Here is a 22,966-nt window from a genome sequence, read left to right as displayed (position 1 = left end):
TGGGGGCGGGGCCACACATGCGCCCAGGGGTGGGGCCACCCATACGCTGTGTGCCTGGAGCTGGTGCCACCCATGCGCCACACTCCCGGGGCTGGCGCCGCAACTGTGCTGCAAGTCAAGGGGTGGGACTGCCCACGTACTGCGCGTCCGGGGCCGGAACAGCCCATGTCCTGTGCGTCCGGGGGCGGGGTCGCCACCACCCATGTGCTGCGTGCCCGGAGCCAGCGCCTGTGCCACGCGCCCAGGAGCCGGCAGCGCCCATGCGCCGTGCGCCCGGTAGTGGGGCTACCGATGTGCTGCGCGCCCGGGGCCTGTTACGCCCCTATGCCGCGCGCCCGGGTTGGTGTCACCAATACGCTGCGCGCCTGGGGCCAGCACAGCCCTCGCGCCACTCACCCAGGGGCGGGGCCGCCCATGTGCTGCGCGCCTGGGGCCAGCGCCACCCCTGTGCCACGCGCCTGGGCCCGGCACCGCCCATACGCCGCATGCCCGGGGCCGGCACAGACCTCGCGCCATGCACCCAGGGGTGGGGCCGCCTAACCACCGCACACCCGGGGCCAGCGCCGCCCACGCGCTGCACTTCCGGGGGCAGGGCTGGCCCCGATCACTCGGCGCGTGCACAGAAACGGCCTGGCAGGCACCATGGTGCCCGCGGGCACCACATTAGGGACCACTGGATTAACCGATAAGCAAAATTCTATACACTACACACATTGCCCTCTCCTTTCTCCCTGCCAGTATATTTTTTAGCAGGCTGGCCAGCAGCCCAGCTCAGTTCTGGCTCGCACCAGGTCCAGAACATACTCCTGCTGTGGCTCTGCAGTTTCAGCTCATGCCAGGTCCAGGAGCTCAGACCCACCTTAGACAGAGGCTGCTGCCACCCCGTTCTACTGCCTCTTTCTCAGAGGCAGCAGCACTGTGCAGCCAGTCCACAAGGGAAACTGTTTTCTTTTAAACTGGCTCTCCTCATGGACCAGCTCCTGCCTGACACCCTGCACTGCTGCCTCTGATACAGCGGCTGCCAACCCCGGCCCCGGGGACTATAGAATAGTTGACTAATGGATAAGAATTCATGAGGTTACTCAACTATTCAATTAACCAATATTTAACATCCCTACTGTAAGCCAGTGAATATTCTGGAAGGGGGAGATGTGCACACTAGATGAAAAGTCCTTCAGTTGTCCATGACTTAGAGCTAGAGTGAGACCCTAGAATTCCACCAAATCCTGTTGAGGGAATTCAGGTCTAAAATCACTATCTGCTTTCCATGTTCTTTGGAGAGCCACAAAAAAGGTAGAATAAAGTCTAGGGAATCTCTCTCCCCAGTTGTTGTTGGGTTTTTTGGGGGGGTTTTTTTTGTCCCAGTCTTGGACAGATTATTAATTTCTTCATTTATTACCTTGCTAGAAGTTCTAGTAGAAACTAGGAATCTGTCGTTTGGATTCATTATTTGTTCTGGGCAAAGTTGTATCTTATGAACTCAGGCATATTTGTACATGATACTTCACCTTTTGTTCAGAGAAAGAGGAAGGAAGACTTCTGTTGTGAGCTAGAGATCTCTGATGTAAGTAGGTAGTTTTCAGGGTATTGATGACCCTCTGATGGTTATTGTCCTGGTGGCTTGCCTCTTCTGGCAAGTTGGTACCATGGCTTTTACCTTATCTTCCTTTTGATCTCATGGCTACATAGGCCTCTGCCTCTGGACTCCCAAGTGATTTAGCAGTGGAAAGAGACTTTCCTTTCTTTGGTGGAAGATGCCAACCACCTTCTTAGAATCTCAGTTTCCTGGTAGCCTGCTGATGCCAGCAGTGAGGGAGGTGTGTGCAATAGTACATTCCAACAAACAGGCTGGAAGAGGGCTCACAGTAAAAAGTACCTCCAGTGCTTGACTGTGCCTAGATCAAAGGACCACATTTATAGCTTCTCTCAACAGTCATATCACGGGACTAGAGAGTGCTTACCGGGACAGCAATGTAGAAGAGATGGAACATTTAAAAAAAAAAATTCCAAGAGTGAAAGTGAGGAGTTGCTGCTGGGACGAAGGGAACCAAACATCAGTGACAAGTGGCAGAAGAACTGTCTCTGAGGCAGACATTAGGATTGCATGAACCCAGTTGACGGCTCTGCTTCTGTTTGCTACTTCGGGTTACAAAACAAGCCCCTTTTTAGTGTGGGAAGACAGACTTCTTGCTCAAGTTTTTACTTTATGGAAAGAACAGTAAAATGTGTGGAAAACTCTGCAGGGAAATCTGTCTTTAGAATTCACGGATCTCTACTGTCCTCACTTTTGCCTTCTAAGTGCTTATCTGATCATCGATTTTTCTTTTTTGTCTGTGTTGTGAGCAATCCTAACCAGACCAACTGATCTCCATAACTTATCCAAAATATTGTGTAAAATGAACTATAAATCTGCTATAAGGTTCAGCTGTGGATGTTGGAGCCTGTAGATGATTTATTCTAGTTTATGGGGCTGGAGGAGCCTGACACATCAGTTGGCAAGCTTGCAGTGTTGTCTTTTGCAGTCTATGTGGGATTCCTGGGGGAAACTAAACATTTATCTTGTTGCAGAAGTTCTTGTACCTTGCAATCTGAAGTTGCCAATAATCCCCAACCTAGACAAATGAAAACAATATTTGCAAAGTTTGTGACTTATATGTATAGTTGGTAAATAATAGCACTTATGTAAAGTAAGACATGCATAAATATTTTGTTTCAGTTTCTGTATTAGTCACCAAAATTTGCAACTTCTTTACAAAGTCCAAGGGATCCTTTACATCGGGGGGGGGCGGGGTTTGGGTCCAGGGCTGCTGACTAGGGTTACCAGGTGTCTGGTATTTTCTGATTTTTTTTTTAACTGGACAGGAGACAAAAATATCAGACTGTCCAGGTCAATACCGAACACCTAAAATGTCCGGTATTTTCTGATTATATTCCCCCACCCCCGCCCCCTGGCCAGGAGGTGAAAATCCCCGGTGCTTATCTGGTTCTGCAGGGGAACTGTCTGGCCTGCAGCAGGAAGACAAGATGGCGGATGGCTGTGTTGGTTTTTTGGGGGGGGGAGAGGGGAAGGGAGTCGGTATTTTTGGTTAAACCATCTGGCAACCCTACTGCTGATCCACAGAAAAATCTGTGGGGGAGTTTGCACACAAGTGAGAAACAAAAAGCCCCCAAATCCTTCATTTACATGGCCCCATATGAAAAGGCGAAAGACACTCACCACGTCCCCCTCAAACAACAGAGCCTGGGGGAGGGCAAGCTAGTAGATTTTGTGTGCTCCTGCTCCATGGTGGGAAACTGGAGCACAAGCATGGGCTACCCAATGCTGGGGGCGAGGGGCCCTGAGCCTTAGGGGCCAGATCCAGCCAAGCCAGGAGCCACATCTGGCCCTTAGGGACCCCTCCCCCCAAACTTTACATATTCACTTCATTGTTTGTCTTTACAAAGTTTTTAAACAAATATTTTAATAAAATACCTATTTCTATTTTAGGATTGCATGAACCCAGTTTAAATATTATTCGTATTTAAATTAGAAATAGGTACAAAGTTCAGAAATACTTTTAGTGTGCCCATTATGAATTTAGAACTTAGACATGACACTGGAAATATTTAGGTACCGGTATTTAACTTTACTCCTGTGAGTAGACCCATCCAAATCAGTCAGATTGCTCAGTCAAGCAAAGTTGGGTATAAACATTTGAAAAGTCAGTCTCTGAATAATTTATCCAAATATACAAAAATGAATAGCACAATGAAAATTGAACAGTCAGTTCTACATTTTTGGGTCTCAAAACATTTAAGACAAACTTGCAGTGTCTGCAAAAATGTTGCAAAGAAGTATTTAGATTACAAACACATAGTTTGCTTTTTGTTCTTAAAATTTAGTGTAAGGACACAACCTACATTTTGGGCATACGCTTACCTGACTGTGTCCCTTTAAAAGGACAGCAAATAATACACAAGTCTTTTATAGTTCATTTTTTCAGGTGTGAGAGTTGTTCAGGCTCATGTGCAAAAAGGCTCATGAAATAGGTAAGTAACTGTAAAACCTTCTGCCTTGCACTTACAAAACTATTTTGTTTTTCTAGACTTGAATTTTGCGTCCTGGAAAACATGGCATTTTAGGGAGTCATTAATTTTAAGATTAAACAAGTCAGAAAATGTAAATAACTTGACAAAAGAGCATTTACCCTCTTTTCACGAAGTTGTTAGTATTAGAATTTCTGGATCTTCCTCTGATAATAATTCATTTCTTCCTTTTGGGTTCCTTACAGTGAAGTCACTGTTCTGGTTATTACGTTCTAGTCTGCAGCTCTGGGAATGATTGATATCCCAAACACAAGAAATCATAACTTCTTTCTTTAGGCCTAGTCTCAAAGACAAGCACTAACTTTTTTTTTTTTTTAAACTCAAATGCAAATAGGCTTGGAATGCACTGTTTCATGCCATCCTTTCCATTCTAATTTACATAATCAGTTCCACTCCAAGAACCTTGATTTTTTTTTTATTTTTTTTTTACTATGAGTGGCCCACCAGAACTATATTGGAAAAAGCTAGTAAAGAAGCTATTCAATGCACCATCTATGTTCACTCATCAGCTCTTCTCCCTCATCCGGAGCAAATACTCTCAAACTACAGCAATGGTTGTTGGTGATAGGCTAGGGATTTTTTTCCCCCTCATGGCATAGTGTCCATAAATTACATCGAGTGTGGGTTCTGCGTGTGATTTTTGGGTGGCTCTGTGAAAGTAAGAAAGGTGCAATTGCAAATGGTGGCAGTGTTTCCTGTGACATGTAGGAAAATTGACATGAGTTGGTGACCTCTATTCTTTGTAGTGATTATGGTAATATGTTTTTTTTTAAAGTTATTTATACACAGAGTTCTACACATTATGGCCGGAGTTAAGGCTGTATGTTGATTATTCAGTATTAGCTAGGAGATATGAGCTGTGCATGGTTTTTTATTTTTCTTTAAAGCATTTGCCTTGATGGATAATGCAAAACTATAACTAAACTATATCTCTTCCCTCCCCCTTTTGCCAGACCCCATATCCAGCCTATGCCACTTTCTGTGCCCCTGCCTTCCTGCTATATTCAGTTTTTTAAACATTTTTGTATCAATATGTAATAGCTAAATGTGGTATAGAGGGGAGTAGGTTGCAGAGTGGCCCACTTGAAGGTATGCAGAAATAGGGCTCTGTACCCCCCCTTCCTCAAGTCTCTGTGTGATAGGGATGTGAATGGTTAACCGGTTTACCAGTGGGGGCTAGCATAGCTTCTCTCCTGTGGTGGGCAGGGGGCTGCTTCAGCCTCATAGGGCCTGGCCACTGCCCACCCTACTTTAATTGGTTAACTGGGTAACCAGTTAAATGGGATTTTACATCCCTAATGTGTGATGGACAGAAATTTAGAATTGGGACTTGACCTGTGAGGGGGTGGGCTGGAGAAAGTTGTTCTGTGAATTGAGCTGCCACAGAGGGGCTGGTACACATCTCCTTGATGAGGGTAGCATTGAGTTCGGCCTTCACATTAGAACTAAAATGTCTGTCTCGTGTTGGAATGACTGAATTCACTCTCAGATTTGGCACAGTAACTCTTCACGGGACAAATGGCTTTTCTGTTTGTGTGTTAAGCAAACTATTTATTGACTCTTGTAAAAGAAATATTTATAAATATTCCCTGCTGAAAACATTGTGCTGTATTCCTCATGTTTCTCTAGGTCTCTTGATATACAAGATTGTCAAATATAGCAGTAAAGAGAGTTGTATAATCAATAGTTAAATTGTGCAACTTGCCAAATATGTGTTTGTGTTCTGTTTAATCCTTAAGAAGTTATATCCTTACACTGTGCCAAAAAATACAAAGACACACACACGAAACCCACAGGCCTACTACTGCCAAACTGATTTCTTTTTTAAAAATAGAACTGGGTGTGCAAACAGGAAAAGGGAGAAATGAATTTAATGGACAAAAAAGATCAAGTCTATGCAGACATCTTAACGAGCCAGCTGTTTGAGAAGATACAGTAATTGAGGGGTGGAGGGACTAATTCCGGTAAACTGTATATTTTTAAAATACTTAAATTGCTAGAGCAACATTTTTCTTACTGTGTGTGCTTACAAGCAAATCCCAGCCATAATTTGATAGGTATATCCATTATTTTTAAACCTCTATAAAGCTGTGCCACAGTTAATTTATCTTTCAAACACACACCTCCAGCCCAGTCATTCTTTATTGTTGCATTGTCCCCATGCTTAGGGCTCTTAAGGGGGTGCGTGCGCGTAAACCTGAATTTCAGTAGACGCTCAGTCAGAACTTATTTGCAGGGTCCTTTTGAAAAGTTCAGCTGGAAGGGTTTGGACGGACTTGTAAGTGTGCTGCTCATCACTGTTCATAGGAGAGTATTCCCTTCACAACACACGTCAAAGCTGAACTTAACCCCCTGAGTACCACAAGCCAAAATGGAGGAAGACTTTCTCTTCAGCTCCACCTCTTAAACCTCTAGTCTCCAGACAGTTCTATTGGATAAAGCGAGTGCATTACATGTGCCCTTTCCCTCTCTGACAGACCTCTTCCCCATCCCTGCCCTCCATCTATAGAGCTTGGCCCGGATACACATTCCTATCCATGGATAGAAATTGGTATCAGCTGAAGAGCAGGGCTCTATTCCTGGGAACTGCAGTGGCAAACAGAGGAATGTGGCTGTACCGCTCACAGTCCTTCCACAAAGCTGTATCACCTTTTTGGGGTCCTACAGCCTGCTAGGGGTGGTACAGCCATGAGATGGGAAGGAGTTTCCCATGCAGGATGCTGACTTCTGGAAGCAGCAGCACCATGTTCTTCCTCTCTTCCTGCTTCAGTTCCCAGGAGTACAGCCCTGCTGTTCCACAGACACTGGTTCCAGCTGGGAGCCTGTGGTTGCGTGCAGAAGCCGGGCGGGGGGAATGGCTTGGCGGGTGGGGCGCAATCAGCACTGGGAGCCCTCAACTGAGGAGGAGTGACGCCTTGGGGCGGAGGAGAAGCCCTGTCCCTGCTCCTGAGCACTGTTCAAGCGTGTTGTGGCACCGTAGTCCAGGAGAGAAGCCCGCAGGTGCTTTGTAGTTATGTTTAGACGCCTTCCATGGGCTCTCAGCCAAAACTGACTCGGGTGGAATTTCTGCTTCTTTCCACTGGGACACCCAAAGACAGCTATGGGAGAGTCACCTTCCTATCCATGGTCCTCTCCCGCCCATCCTCCCGCCCTGCCATTGTGTTGTCCCTGGGTCTGTCCCTCTCTGCTTTGAGTAGCAAGTGGCTGCTTTGCAGAGCAGGCTCTGGTGCCTCTCACTTTATTCCCAGCTTGGTGGATCTTGGTAGTAGCCACACAGGATGTGAGTGGTGGTGTTTTGGTTTTTTTTTTTGGTTTGGTTTGGTTTGGTTTTTTTTGCTCTGCTCAACAAATTTTTTATTTTTTGGGAGACCGTCTGGCAACCCTAGCTCTCAGTGGTTCCTAAATGTTGGACTTAAGCACCCAAGTGCTTTTGGGAACTAGCTGCGAGTGACATGCCCAAGCTCACAAAAGAAATCTGTGGAAGAGCTAAGATGAGAAAGTCCTGATGCTGCCAGATGTTTGGAAAATGTATTTCAAATCAGGGCCTTTTGCTCTTCACTAACCAGGGTAGACTGATTTATGTCAGTGTCTGGAAGTATGATTTGACATGCAGAACATACCTTCATATAACTCTCAGAAGCTGGGGAGGTGGCTAACTTACTACTTGATGATGATAGAACTGTTTGTGCTAGCTAAGATGTTCTCACTTGCTAGTATATATGGAAAAAAATGCAGAGAATACTGATTGCAACAACAAAAGATTGGAATCGCTAACAAGTTTCATGCACATTAGGGATGAACAGGATGAAGTTTAATAAGGACAAATGCGAAGTACTGCACTTAGGAAGGAACAATCAGTCTCACACATACAGAATGGGAAGTGATTGTCTAGGAAGGAGTACTGCAGAAGGGATCTAAGGGTCATAGTGGACACAAATTAAACATGAGTCAACAGTGTGACACTGGTGCAAAAAAAGCAAACATGATTCTGGGATGCATTAACAGGAGTGCTGTAAGCAAGACACGAGAAGTCATTCTTCCGCTCTACTCTGTGCTGATTAGGCCTCAGTTGGAGTATTGTGTCCAGTTCTGGGCACCACATTTCAAGAAAGATGTGGAGAAGGCCCAGAGAAGAGCAACAAGAATGATCGAAGGCCTAGAAAACGTGAACTAGGAAGGAAGACTGAAAAAGCTGGACTTGCTTAGTTTGGAAAAGAGAAGACAAAGAAGGGACATGATAGCTGTTTAAGTATTTAAAAAGGTGTTATAAGGTAAAGGAGGGAGAAAAATGGTTCTCCTTGGCCTCTGAGGGTAGGACAAGAAGCAATGGGCTTAAACTGCGGCAAGGGACACTAGTCCCGGCAGCTCGTCTCCACAGCAGGAGGCCAACAGGAGCAAATACTCCTGCTGGCTTCCCTTATGTCTTGTAAAAGGAGGAGTACTGGATGCTGGTGGGGGCAGCTTCTGAGTTTGATTTAGCAAATTTTAACTAAACTCACTAAATTGAATTCCAGAAGACAGATCACCGCTGCTGCAATTTTCCTTTTGGTGCAGGCAAGGCCTGGGAGGATAACTTTATTCTTTGACAGGTAATCCAGAACTACATATGTGTTAAGGAAGCCTGTTAATATTGGACACAATGGCAATAGAATTGGCACTTCCAACAAGCAGATATATATATATTTTAACAAAAGTATCTGCAGGTTCCCTGCTCTTTTAACAAAGCTTTATATTTTGGAACAGTGATTTCTCCCCCTTTCCTTCTTTGGTAAGTCACCCCATCTGAGTGTGCAATTATTCTGTCCCCTGAGGTATACCTGACTGTTCAGATGGTTTTTAGCAAAATAATTCAACACCTAGTAATTATACGTTTTCAAAGCAGCCCGACAAAAAGGTTGTCTGGCTGCTAAAACACAGTTAAAATTATGAATTCTAGTCTAGCTTCCAATTTAGTAACACTCTACTTAGGCTCGTGATTACTTTTTATATGCTTAATTTTCTTAGGTGTCAGACATAGGACTGTTCTTTTTTCCACTCTTGATTGTTGTCTCTCTCTTGCAGGAGTTGATGCAGCAGAATGCTATCGATTATGTATTAAATGCAAGCAATACCTGTCCAAAGCCTGACTTCATCCCAGAGTCCCATTTCTTGAGAGTACCTGTGAATGACAGCTTCTGTGAGAAAATTTTGCCTTGGTTGGACAAATCAGTTGATTTTATTGGTAAGAAACAGAGATAAAATGGTTCAGTGCTAATTAGGCCATGTATTTAAAAAAAACATTTTTACACATTTAATCCCCCCCAAAAATCAAAGAATTAAAATGTCTCATTGTCTTGTAGTCTTGGAGAGTAAACAGAAGCACCAGATCTGCTTTCCATATTGCGATCATCATTTTTATATATTGCTCTTGTCCCTACACATACGTCTTCTCTCTAAACTCAGTATAATCCAATCTTTCACTTCTGCTCAAATTCAGGTCTCTCTCTGTCTTATTTCTGCTATAATTATTTTGAGATAGAATGAGTAGACCTGATTATGCTCTTCAGGCAACATAAACCGTGTAGAGTAGCACAATATTATTTTCATTACTGCTGTTCATTTGCTATGTACACTGACATTTTGCTTATTTGCGGGGGGCAAGAAGGGAAGAGCAGTGGTACATGCTAGCTTGAGGTTTTTATGGCGTTAACACTGAAGACTTTTTCTTGAGTGGTTACAGTTATGTTAAAACTCAGCAATGTTTCAAAGTAGTTCAACTGCTTTTACCAGTATAAAAGGCAATGCCATATACAGGTATAAAATTATATGTATCCGTATAGGTGTTTATGTATGTTTTAAAATATAGGCAAATAATCTGCAATCAGAAAATGTTAGTCATCTCTGGAATCAGTAATGGTGTATTCTCCTTACATAGTGGGTCTCTGTCAGTGTGATGTAGAAAGGACGACTGTTTTATAGCTAACGTTTTGAGAAATCAGCCAAGATACTCCTGCTGACAGTTTTGTAGAGGGGATTTTTAAGGCACCAGAAGCAGTAAGAGCATCAGCGTATACGTTTAGAAGTGCCGTAAAAAGGGAAGTAGAGTTTAGCAGTAATCTGAGATTGATATTTAACACCGCTACAGCATTTAATAAATGTCATGTGTGAACAAAGATCTCTGCCATAATCTTTCTTCCAGGGACATTGTTGGGTCAAATTTGGCTTCAGACTGAAGATTTTGTAAAAATCAACTCATGCAAAAACTATGAAATATAACCCCAAATTTTCTGTACAACAATTGCCTAGTGGCTGTAGCAACAGCAGTGTGCTGGGAAATGGAAGCCTTACAGGTTAACAGGACTGTTCACATTAACTGACTTTTTTTGCTTGCATCCTAGAGCATAAAATTCCCCTCAGATCACATACCATGAGATGTAACTAATATTTTTAAATCGTTTAAATTGCTCTAAGTATGGGTTCAGTATGCTTATATATCCGAGGAAAGAGAGATTAAAATGTTGGGCTCTTCTCTTCCTTTATATCACCACCTCCATGATCCAAAACAGAAAGATGTGGGTGGGTGCGTGGGTGTTAGGGATGTAATAGTGTAGTCGATTAACTGCTTATAGGTTAATGCTGTAGACTACACACATTCCTTCCCCTCTCTCCCAGCAATACATTTTTTTTAGCAGGCTGGCCAGCAGCCCAGCTCAGTTTTGGCTCACGACCTACCCCTGCTATAGCTCTGTACTTAAAGTGTATTACGAGCCTGGTGGGCAAGCAGCCTGGTTCAGTTCCAGCTCATGCCAGGTCTGGGAGCTCAAACCTCCCCCGGACAGGGGCTGCTGCTGCCTCTGTATCAGCCAGCCCACAAAGGGAGCTGGTTTTTAATTGGCTCCCTTTGCAGACCAGCTCCTGCTTGGCACTCAGTGCTATTGCCCCTGTCAGCGCACAGTGGCAAGGAGGCTCCTGGGGGGGGGGGCAGCATGTACTGGCTGCTGGCCCTGCCCCAGGGACTGTAGAATAGTTGAGTAACAGATCAGAATTCATGAGGTTAATTGACTATTCAATTAACCAATATTTAACATGACGTGTGTGCGTGTAATGGTTACAGGTTTCCTTTAAAAAGAATTTACAGTAAGAGCTTGAACGTTCCAACACACTAATGATCAAGGTCCTGTTGAGTTCAGTGGACGGAGGGTGGGGAAGCCAAGAAAGCTGTAGTTTTGGGTCCTGTTCTCAGCTTTAACACTGCACCACGTGAACTTGGTCAAAAGTTCACGTTTTAATTTGTGTTGCATTTTTTTCCATGCATAAAATGGGAACAAATCCCTTCCACGGAGCCAGGATGATTACGTAACCCATAGTGAGCTGGTAGCTTCTGTAATGCTGTAAATATACAGTAATATTCTTAATACCAGAACAGATTAACATGAATACAGGCAAGGAGAGACCATGCCAGTGATAACACTGATTGCTGCTTGAAGCATCCCTGGGATCAGTAATAGAACTTTAAAAGTTCACTTTTTTTATTTAAAACCTCCCTGTTAAAATATGGCCTCACCGCGTGTCATTGACAGTGACACTTCTTGAATTTTCCTTTTTTGTTGTGCAGAGAAAGCAAAAGCCTCAAATGGGCGAGTTCTAGTGCACTGTTTAGCAGGGATCTCCCGCTCTGCCACAATTGCTGTTGCATACATCATGAAGAGAATGGACATGTCCCTTGATGAAGCTTACAGGTAAGGATAGACTTTTCCTTTTCAATGAGCTGTTGTGCTTGTCAGCTTGAAAGTTGGCAGCATTATTTCATCATGTACTTTCTTCTTCATCCATGTCAGGCTTGCTTTGACTCAGCCCTGCTGTCAGTTGTAGGAAGTAAGAGCCTAATTAGCATTGTGGATACAGCAGCAAAATGAGGACAGACACATATGTGGAATGAAAGTTACAGGCTGCAATTTTCACTAAATGTTAATACATGAGGGGCTGTGGCGGGGTCCTCCCCGCCCCGTTCCCTTCTCCCCGAGATTAAAGCAGTAGCAACAGGCCCGGAGGCCTAGTCTAGTAGCCGCAATGGGCCCTGAGGCCTAGTCCACGCCCTGAGGGGTTGGGGTAGGGGGGTCCGGGCCCTCCCTCTCCACCGGACCCCAATCCAGGGCCCTAATGGTGGTGGGTGGTTCCCACCACTGGCTCAGCGAGGGGGGGTTCCTCCCTGAAACGCGCTGAGCCCACTGGGGGGGTTTCCCTGCCCCTTGCCCTGGGTTGCTTCCTACCCCAGCCTTGTGGCTGACGGAGGTCCCACCTGGCGATGCTGGGCTGGCGGCGGCGGCAACGTCAGCTGGTCCCGTCTCTGGGGGTGTCCCCTGCAGCGGGGCGGGCGGCCCCTCCGAGTCGGCGTTGGGGGCGTGCTCGCCCCAGGGATGGTAGCAGCAACAGCGGCAGTCCCTCCGGCTCTGAATCTGGCGGCAGGTCCGGCGGCGGGCCTGCAGCTTGGGCCGGAGCTCCTTCCTCCTCGGCGCTCTGCCTCAACTGAGCAGCCCGGAAGCCTTTTATAGTCAGGCTGCACTTCAAGCATGCCCAGTAGGGCTGTGGGGGAGGGGCGTGTTCTACCCAATAAACGGGCTCCTCTCCCTCCTGCTCAGTGCGGGGCAGGTTAGCCCCGTCACAGGGGCACTTCCTGATCATACTCCCCTATACCAGGCATATAATCGGTTCCCCTTGTGGGACTTATAGGGCTCCTTGCCATGTAACCCATAACATGAGGAAGTGGTTTGGCTGAGGAAAGCCACCCCAACACACTCCTTTGACTCCTAGCATCCTGCCCACCCTCCGCCAAACCCACAAGGAAACAGAGGCTATAGCAGTCTAGGGACCACTGCCCACAAGATCTGACCTGTCACATGAGCCCAAGTATTTTACCTCAGAGCAAGGAAGGGAGATATTTATCAAGGGACAATAGGTAGCTCCTCAGCTGATTGAAGTAGAAGAGGGATGCATTTTATTCTCTTAACTGCACTGCAAACTGACTGCAAGTTGCAACAAATAAATACCTCGCCAGGAACTCAGGTTAGGCACTAAGAATATTCTTATTTAACCTCCTGTGGCTTGAATGTGCCAAAGAAGGCTAAACTCCCTTGCCCTCTGCCAATTGACCCCTTAAACAGGCAATTGGATAAATCTGCATTAACTGTCAGGCAGGGTTCCCACTTTTACTTGGGATGAGTTGGGTGAGCTGCTAAAATGGAGACAAGAGAGGCTCTACATGTCCCCCTCTGCAAGCTAAATCCTGGGAGCTGGGCAATTGAGGACAGTCAGCACCTGTCGACCAGCTGACCAGTCAATGCCAGATACTCCCAGGAGGAAGAGAGAGCTACTGTCACTTAGTGTGTCCCCCCTTTGCTATTGGGACTGCCCCCTGTTCACCACTGGCCTCCATCAAGTTCCCTCTACTACTGATGTGGATGAGTTGCATTTTAGCTCCCAAATGCATAATGCAGTCTTGGCCTCCGCTCAGAGTAGGTAAGTGATAGAATGTTAACTAATAGTAATAGCTAGGAAGAACTAGAATATGCAGATGAGACCACATATATGCCACCATCTAGTAGCTTGTGCCAATATAAGCCACAAAGAAAGAGGAGAGAAACCAGAATAGCAAATGCTGTTTATATAGCTTGTGCACTTTTTAAAATGCATGATTGGATCTAATGACTCACCGGTGGTATTAAATGATATTCACAAATGGCTGGAGTGAATGTCTTCTAGAAATTAAGTAAACTGAAAGGTGACTCGTGTGTTGCCATTGAAGTTTGTCAATGGTATGTCAAAAGACTTTCAGAATGAACAGTTCTTTGGGCAGCTAAGGATTTTGTGCATGAATTTTTTTATCATGCTTATCAGGAGTTTTAGAATCTAGTTTGACTGTGAATGCTTTAGAAAGCTTGAACAGAGTTTTGAACTACCATTTTAATACTCCATCGACAAACCTTTTGGGGTTCTCAATGCCACAGAAAGCCAACTTGGCTTTCTTTTTTGTTTAGAGATAACAGCATCCTCAGAAATAATGTGCATTGTAAAGTCCCAAGAATATCTTTTTGAACACCTTCTACTAAGGAGCTAGACACACCTTTCAAATTACTACAGGTTTTGCTGTGATGTGGAAAAGGGTATTTGAAAATCTGCCTGGCGAGTAACTCCTTCTTGAGTGGCAGAATTAATTTCTTCTGGCTCTAATTAGTATTTCATTAGCTGGGATAGAAACTCTTTCATGGAAAAAAATGAGCAGAAAGGCTTTTGCATAAGAGGGGGGTTTTGCACAAAAAGGAGCCGTGTACACAGCTCCTTTTTGCACAAAAGCCCCTTGTGCAAAAATGTCGGCTCATTAAGTATGCAAATGAGGTGCAGGGATATTCAGTCACCTCGTTTGCATATTCTCTTGTGCAAGAGGGGGCAGTCTAGACATAGCCTTAGTTTTTAAAGTCTGTTTTCTACAGAATGAGGGAGTTTATCACTGTATCTCCTCAGAAGTAGTGATGACCATAGTCATGCAAAGCAATTTTCATTAGATAGGGCACAAAAGCTCAAATAAGGGCTGCTGCATGAACAAACAAGGCATTAGGTGGGACATAGATAAAAATACACTGTTTATATGCAGCAGTTACCTCCTTCATTCAGTGGGGCTGACAGCCACTAAGGGTCCCAGGGCAAGGCGGGTGTGGGAGGGGTGTGGTTGGGGGCGGTCCTTAGTGCTGCCCAGAGCACGGCTCAGCCTACCCACAGAGCTATGCAGAGTGCTGCTCTGATGCTCCTGTGGCAATTCCAAGTGGCCTGGGGCCCCAGGGCAGTTCCATTTGCTCCCCATCAGTGGGCCTGCTTTCATGAGGCAGACTGAGATTGTGTTGCAATCTCTTTACGTCGGCAACAGGAAGAGAAATGAAACAGGAGTTGCAGACTGATAGAAGTCCTGCACCTTTTCAAATGAAATTCTCACTGGCTCTCAGTAGTTGCAGTTAATTGAAGGAGTCCTTTTTCCAAACTTCTACAATTCATTCTAGCATGGTTCGGTCAATCAAGTCAAAGTCCTGTGCAAAGTTGTGATAATGGACTTTTCTTGACTCACACATCTATTAATGTTTGTAGCAAAGATGTAAAATCCCAGTTAATCAGTTAACCAGGATCTGGGTGAGGAACTACTGCAGCCTGGCTGGAGCAGAGTCCCCAGCCTGCAGAGCTCCCACGCCCAGCCCCCAATGGAGCAGCCCTTGCCTGCAGGGCACCTAGCCTCTGTTCAGGCTGAGCCTATTCTGAACAAAAGCATCCCCTGTACACGGAGGGCTCCCTGTGGAGCTGGAGCAACCTCTTGCCTGTGGCAGGCAGGGAGCTGCTCCTGCCTCCATTAGTAACCGGTTAACCTTTCACATAGCTAGTTTGTAGATCCCAAAAGAAAAGGTTGCAATGCCTAGAAGGCTATCGTATTTTACTGTATTTTCCCTTTTCTACAGTCGACTAAGAAATTCAATTGTTTGTTGTTATGCGGTGCACAGTTTTCAAAAATGAAAATTGATAAAGGCATGTTTTATTTTTTTGAACTAGTGAAACAACCATAAAGTAACTTGTCTGAAACCTTAGCTTTGAATTTATGTAAAAACCAAGTGAAGGATCAAAGTATTTTCTCTCCCCCCCCCCCCCCCCCATTTATTTTGTACATCTGACGATTGTCTAATGTAGTGTTTCTCAAAGTGGCCGGCAAAACCATTTTGAGAAACCTGTTAACTGGCCACACCAGTTTGTTTACTTACTGGTGATGTGGCCACGGAGCCTCATGGCTCCCATTGGCTTCAGCCCACATCCCTTCCCGCCGCTCCCTTTGGCTGCAAATGGTGAACAGGAGCCAGTAGTCAGTAAGTCCCCAAACTGGTATGTTGTCTTGTATTAAGGAAATTAAAGTTGTTCTGCCTATCTAACTTGTTTCAAGGGGACAGTGTCCCTTTATAAGCAGTGGGACTCTCGCAGCACATAGCAAAAATGCCAACGTGATAGAAAGAAGCTACTAAGTTAATCCAACAACAGCAACCACCAGAGAACAAAGATGGTATGAAATCAATAAATGAATTATTGAACACATTAGAAGGAATGCTCCAAGTTCCTTGCTCAGAGATTGAGCTGGAGAATTGCCAGCAAGACTTACCCTTTCCTCCCACTGCCAGAAAATAGTATGCACGCATATGGCAGGAGAGGGAGAGGGGAATTTCAGCTGCCATTTTCTGCTCCTTGTCTAATCTTCCAATTAAAATTCATGTTTTACCTGTTTTCAGTAGTCACAGGATTAGCTTTGAAAAGCCTACTGTAAAATATAATCAAAAGGCTCACAGTCTTCTCCATGGCTGGTAGCAGTGGCTACTGCAAAACAAACCAACAAAAAAAATGCATCTCCTGCATTGTTGTGGCACTTTAGAACAATGTTTGCATTATTATGAAGGATTTTTTTGCTTTAGTCTGACTGTGGTGGTTTCCACTGGATACCTTTGTGTTTAGCTTTTTTAATGTTTTTAATGTGTTTTTAATGTTTTTGAATGTTTCTACTTTTCTGCATGTGCATGTCATTCGTGTACTTTCCTCTAGAATATGCTTATTCTGTATGGCTTGTATTCCTACTGTAATATTCTTCCTCCCCCCCCCTTTCCCAGGATACCCCTGGATTTCCAGATTTTTGGCTTTCCTTGGTGGGCTTTTACATTTTTCTCCTCCCCCCCCCCCCCCCAACTATGTCCATAGGTTTGTATCATTTTTGGTGGTGCCCAGAACAGAACCAAGTAGAGCCACCCCCTCTATTTACTGCCATTCCCACTTACCCTGGCTGTAAGTGATTACACAACTAACAGAACGGCAGAAGCAATTCCAGGAATACAAACACAACGGGTAGGAGGACAGGGTTTCAGTGCCAGGCAGTTGGCATGGACAGTGCCAATGGTAATTTTTGGCGCTTGTAAAGAGCTGGTCGTCCTGTGGAGCAGTGCAGTTATCCAGGCCAGGGATCCTCAAACGTCATTCCATAATGGTCCCCTTCTGACAACAAGAAGTTACTGTGTGACCCCTGTTGGGGGTGGGGGTGGGACAGAAGCTTGAGCCCTATCCAAAGCCATAAAGGCTGAAGCCAAAGCCTCCTTCCTACTACGTCAGGCTGAAGCCTTGGCCTTTAGCTTCACTTCCAGGCCCCAGCAAGTCTAACACCAGCCCTTGTGGCCCTGACCCACTGCTTGAGAGGCACTGGTTACTTCATTGAAAATCAGAGGGAAATTGAAAGTAAAAAGTGGCTCAATATTGAAGTTTTGGCAAATGCACTCAGCTTCAGAATACAAGTCCAGCCAGTTCAATACTGTAAGCTTAAGTGTATGTGCAGTCCATTGATATTTTTTTTTAAATAGGATATAAAGACTTATTTCAGTACTTCACCCAACAAGGAAGAAGCACATTTTACAAGATTCCTCCTAGTTCCTTGGCAAACGATCTACTTCTAAAATATTCTGAAATGCTGGCACAGCTCAACTGAGTTGTATTTTTAGATTTAATCAATCGATTATACAAGTCAATGAATTTTCAGTTTGCTGAAGACAAAATTGATGCATCATAGAAACCAATAGTCCTTGTTGCACAAATTAGGTCCAACATATTCCATAACAGGTTGACCATGCCTACAAGATGATAAAAACAGAATGGAGAGAGGATCAGCAAATACTAATATTAGCAAGATAAATTCATGTAAAATATTGAGAGAGTTAAAGGTGACCTACAAAGCGGGGGGGAGGAGGAAATGGATGGATGACTCTTTTCTTCATTTAAACAAAAACTGGTCTGGTAGCACTTTATAGACTAACAAAACATGTAGATGGTATCATGAGCTTTCGTGGGCACAACCCACTTCTTCAAATGACTGGAGTTTCTTCGCAATATTTGAAAGTCTGAGAGATTCTTAAAAATGCAGCAAAACAATGTATTCAAGACCAGATAATCTAAATTACATACATGCCAGAATAAGCCCAAACCCTTCTTAGGCTTTTTAAAATATACAGTAAGGAAGTAAAAATAAAGGCACAATTTTTCCCTTTTCAAGAAGAGCTGTGTAAACTGTGGAGAAGAGAGAAAATATTTTGACTTGTCTTGTTGATTCTTTAAATCATTCAATTCCTTGCTGTCCTGCCTTTCCCAGTACCTGTTACTTACGCTTGCTTTGAATCTGAATCCAAGTCTCTGAAGAAGAGGCAAAACCCCATAAGGGCTGTAAGCCTAGTACTTTTAATGGGACTACTATTCATCTCTTCAGCTGTACAGGCTTTAACTCATTCTTGCATTTTCTCCTCAGATTTGTGAAAGAAAAGAGACCCACCATTTCTCCCAACTTCAATTTCCTGGGCCAGCTGCTGGATTTTGAGAAGAAGATTAAGACCCAGACAGGGCAGCCCGGTCCAATCAGCAAGCTGAAGCGTTTGCATTTGGAGAAAAGCAGCGAGCATGGACTGGTCCCAGAAGGTGGACAGAGCAGTGGCCTCTCCACTAATCAGCTTGGCCCTATCTCTACCTCTGAGACTGTGGAGCAGAAGCCAGTGGACTCTGCAAGTCTGCCATGCTTGCATTCACCATTGTTAGAGGACAGCCCGCTGGTGCAGGGTATAAACGGACTCCACGTGTCCTCGGACAAGGTAGAAGACAGCAACAGACTGAAGCGCTCGTTTTCTCTGGATATCAAATCAGTATCCTACTCAGCAAGCAGCAGCTGTGTGACTGCATCGGTGCAAGGTTTTGCTGCGTCCGAGGATGCTTTAAAGCAGTTGAATGTTTGTAGTATTCTAGATGGCAGCAACAAGCTGTGTCAGTTCTCCCCTGTCCAGGAAGTTTCAGAGCAGACGCCAGAGACCACCCCTGATAAAGAGGAGGCAAATCCTCCTGAGACCGTTCAGAATGCCTGGCAGCTGGATAGCCAGAGCAAGCGGCAGCACATGGGGAGAAGCACCAACAGCAGCACAATTCAAAGGTCACTGTTGTACCCACTACATCGGAGTGGGAGCATGGAAGACAACTACAGAACAAACTTCCTGTTTGGGCTTTCCACCAGTCAGCAACATTTGGGAAAGTCTGCTGCTGGGCTGGGCCTCAAAGGTTGGCACTCTGACATCTTAGCTCCTCAGACATCCACCACGTCCCTCACCAACAGCTGGTATTTTGCTACGGAATCCTCACACTTCTACTCTGCTTCTGCAATCTATGGGAGCAATGCCACTTACTCTGCTTACAGCTGCAGCCAGCTGCCGACTGGCTGTGACCAGGCAGGCGCTGTGCGCAGGAGGCAGAAGCAGAGTGACCGAGGGGACTCAAGACGCAGCTGGCATGAGGAAAGCTCCTTTGAAAAGCAGTTTAAGCGGAGAAGCTGCCAGATGGAATTTGGGGAGAGCATCATGTCAGAAAACAGATCCCGAGAGGAACTGGGAAAAGTAGGCAGCCAGTCTAGTTTTTCAGGCAGCATGGAAATCATTGAAGTATCCTGAGAAATGGCAGACAATTGTGACACTGTAGCTGGTTTATTTTTCCCATTGTTTAAAACAATTCCCTGTAAATCTGAAATTTTTTTAACCGGGGCTTCAGTTTCAAGGCAATGAATAGATTTATACAAGACATGAAAAACTAATATCTGCACTGGGGATATTGCTTTTTTGTTTTTCTTCCCCTTAAGATGGAAGGCTAGCTGTTTCAGAAATTTTTCCTGACAGATGAGGTAGTTGTGTAACTGTGTAACAAACTGCACATCCTTTAAACAAAGTTCTGTTGGTGACCGGACATCTTCCTGGTTCCACCAAGACATATTGCTGAAAAAAAAAATCACAAACTAATTCTAGTCCTTTCCCTCAATTCCTCCTCCCCCCCTAATCAACCATGCACCTTAGCCCTGAGACTGAGCCAGCTTCTTGATAGAGATCTTTTTCTTTAAGGGCAAAGAGGTGGTGAATCCAAGCAAGTGATAACTGATCACAGCAAGGCTGGGTTAAAACCAACTCTCAGACCATATTGATGTTGTGATTATTCTAATCGGCAGGTTTGAGGTGACTTGCCAGAAAGCTGCTTTAGAGCAAAACTCGTACCTCAAAAAATAAAACAAACTAGAACTTTCCTGGCTACCCACTCTCTGGTAGTCAGTTGGCAAGCAGTGTGAATAGATGACTGGCCATACAGTGATGTCTATGCACAAGTTTCTCCATTGGCTTGGAGACTGGTGATGAAATGTAATCTTCTCAAACATGCTCACTCCCCATTCATTTACACATAACCAGACTGGGTGTTTGTGTGTGATTGATGCTGGCTTTCAAGGTGTGGATCAGTCACCTCTAAATGGGATACCAAAGGAAGAACTGAATGCTAGCTCTTGCACAATTGCTTTAAATCTTATCCCCCATTCATGGTGCTAAGTGGCTGGGTGAGAATTAAATAGGTGACGAGAGAGCACTTTGGGTTTGTCCTCTACAAAAGTAGTGACAGCATGAGAACTGCCCCATGGTACAGACACCCATCTGTGCTGTCCCCATTCTCTAAAGGAGAAGGCTTAATGTCTACTTCCCTCCTTTAAAAAAAAATTGTTTCCATATCCTTGCCCAGATCATGAGGATTCACTCGTAGCTGGGTGCACATCCCTCTTGTTTAATCTTCAAACCTTGTTGGACCCACTAACTTCGATGAGCAGCCTCTAAAGATGGAGCCTTGATCATCCAACAGGGACGGAAGGGATGCCATATTATCCTTCACAAGCCTTAAGAAATAAGATTTTAAAAGAAATTGAGAGCGTGCTAGAGTGAAGAGAATTTCCCATGATGATCTAAAACTAACCTGAGACTCTGGCCACTGCAGTCCCTGTTGCCACTGTAGTAGGGCTTTTACACTAATACAACATAATTTTGCTGATGGCCGGAGTTTTTTAAATCCTGCCACTGCTGTTTTGTTGTTGTTGCTGGCCAGTACCTGTTTCAGAGCCTTTAATTATCTATTAGAGATTCTTGCCAAGGAAGATCTCTTCACTCTCTTGCTGCCAGAGGGGACAGGGAGGGGACTCATTCGTTTATTTTATTATTTATTTTGAGAGGAAGAGAACCAGTTGCTGTCTCTCTCATCAGCCCTTGATTCTTGTGGTACTGTGATTGCCACTTCCCCAGGACCCTTTATATGCCTTGTTAGAGGATTATGGGATTAAAACAACAAATGATACACAGGGGTCTGACCTAAGGTTTTTGTCATTCAATCCAGTGTTGACAAAGATCACAATGTGAAAATGCTCTCTGTCCCTTCCAGTGTGCTGCAGTAGGTGCAGGGAAGGGAGGGGGGGAGATGGGTAGGGGCCCAGTGTTTGTACAGTTTCAGTGCAGGCAGCTGAAAATACATACTTACAAATGATTAATGGCTTGTTAAAGCAGTTGGCAGAGGGTTTGTCAGTTAAGCTCTGGTAGTCCCTGAAGCCCTAGTTCAAGTCAGCAGCTTGTTTTAGTTCTTTACTGTAGGTGTAGCTAGTTGGTGACTCAAATCTCAGGTTTTACTATATTGAGAAATGGACAGGATTTTGTCTTTTTGTTTGTGGCTAGGATGTGACTTAGTGTCCTATGATGAACTATTTGAAAACTAGCACTGAGAGAAAGCTTCAGAGTTGATTAACTTGATCCTAAAGAGTGCAAGACACACAGGCTGCAATGGGAATGGTTGAATCCATAGACTGTGTTTGTTGTGGGTGTGTGAAATGCAGGAAGAGGGTAGTTTGGGCAAGGGTGTAGGTGGATATCACACTGTAAAGCATATCAGGTCTTGGCTAACCCATTTACACATTGCTACTTATTTTATGTACCAAGTGACTTAGCATATAAGCACACAATGTGTGTAATATACAGAACATCTCATGTAATCCAGATTTCAGTTAAAACTACTTTAACAGTTGGAATCAAATATTTCACAAGAAAGGGGTTTGGAAAGTATATTAAAGACATCCCTCCCAGCAGAAACACAGTTGAGATCTTCTTGGCTCTTTCTGGGAAACTTTAAACAAACAAAACAAAACTTTTTTTTTCCTTTGCAACTGAAATCTGGTCTTATTGCAAACTCAATTCCAAGCATCCTCTAATCAACTGTTAAATCATGGCAGGATCAGCAGTCTCTTGGTTAGGGCTGTTGAGCACAACATAATGGGAGAAGGAAGCCTTGTAGCCTGTCTAGGCGTGGTATCTTGTCTCAGTTCTGTACTAGTATCCTGTACCTGAGAGAGGCTGGAAAATGACTTTAAGAAGTTTGGAAAGTGAGGTGGAGGCAGGGGTTGGGGGGAGAAGTGTGTAAATGTTTCATCTGAATATAATGTTCTTTGGTGTATGGCAAGCTGTTTAAATGGTTCAAAGATGACTCTCTCAAGAGCATTACTTGTATGTTATGATGAATAAAATCAGAAGTGGTACCTGTTTCTATAGAATGACTGAGAGATTGTTTGCAGTCAGCTGCAGAGCATGCACCTACCTGTCTGCATTACAACACTGTTCCAAGCAAGCAGGCGGCTAGGTCTACCCTGTGTGGTCAACTTTCCCAACAGCAGCTTGTGGACATCCAATTATTAAGTTACAGAACGGGTAGCTTTTGTAAAGTGGAGGAAAACCAATATTTAACTTTCACTGAGCTTAATCACAACCTAGCAGACGGTAGTGATTCTGCATCATCAGGTATTATGCTTGCCTGTTAGCATACCCTCCACCCATTTGAACAGAAACAGCTGTTGTATCCTTGTGTTAACTTTTTAGACTGTCTGTTATTGTTAAACACAACTGCACTGTGGTACTTGCTTTACAAGGCAGTAATCCAGTTCCCAGGAGGACAAGCTGAGGCTTTGTAGAACAGCTGT

The 22,966-nt window shown here is 44.6% G+C and overlaps 1 protein-coding gene and 1 long non-coding RNA gene across 5 annotated transcripts in view; one reads left to right on the top strand and one right to left on the bottom strand.

Moving 5' to 3' along the window:
- Nucleotides 1-22,534, top strand: part of DUSP16 (dual specificity phosphatase 16) — a 91,320-nt gene extending 68,786 nt beyond the window's left edge. For all 4 annotated transcript variants that reach the window (XM_075901133.1, XM_075901123.1, XM_075901127.1 and 1 more), the window contains 3 exons: nucleotides 9,148-9,307; nucleotides 11,681-11,804; nucleotides 18,419-22,534. In XM_075901133.1, the coding sequence (XP_075757248.1) occupies nucleotides 9,148-9,307; nucleotides 11,681-11,804; nucleotides 18,419-19,598 (1,464 nt within the window). In that variant the 3' untranslated portion in view covers nucleotides 19,599-22,534. The remainder of the gene's footprint in view (nucleotides 1-9,147; nucleotides 9,308-11,680; nucleotides 11,805-18,418) is intronic.
- The window catches only part of LOC142818846 (uncharacterized), a 36,991-nt gene continuing 16,011 nt past the window's right edge, over nucleotides 1,987-22,966 (bottom strand). Inside the window, exons 2-3 of the long non-coding RNA XR_012896507.1 lie at nucleotides 11,630-17,750; nucleotides 1,987-9,244 (exon numbers count right to left, since the gene is read on the bottom strand). This is a non-coding gene — a long non-coding RNA (uncharacterized LOC142818846). The remainder of the gene's footprint in view (nucleotides 9,245-11,629; nucleotides 17,751-22,966) is intronic.

This window comes from Pelodiscus sinensis, chromosome 1 (genome assembly GCF_049634645.1).
Source record: "Pelodiscus sinensis isolate JC-2024 chromosome 1, ASM4963464v1, whole genome shotgun sequence".
Lineage (NCBI taxonomy): Eukaryota > Metazoa > Chordata > Testudines > Trionychidae > Pelodiscus > Pelodiscus sinensis.
This window is presented reverse-complemented; position numbering and strand designations above follow the sequence as displayed.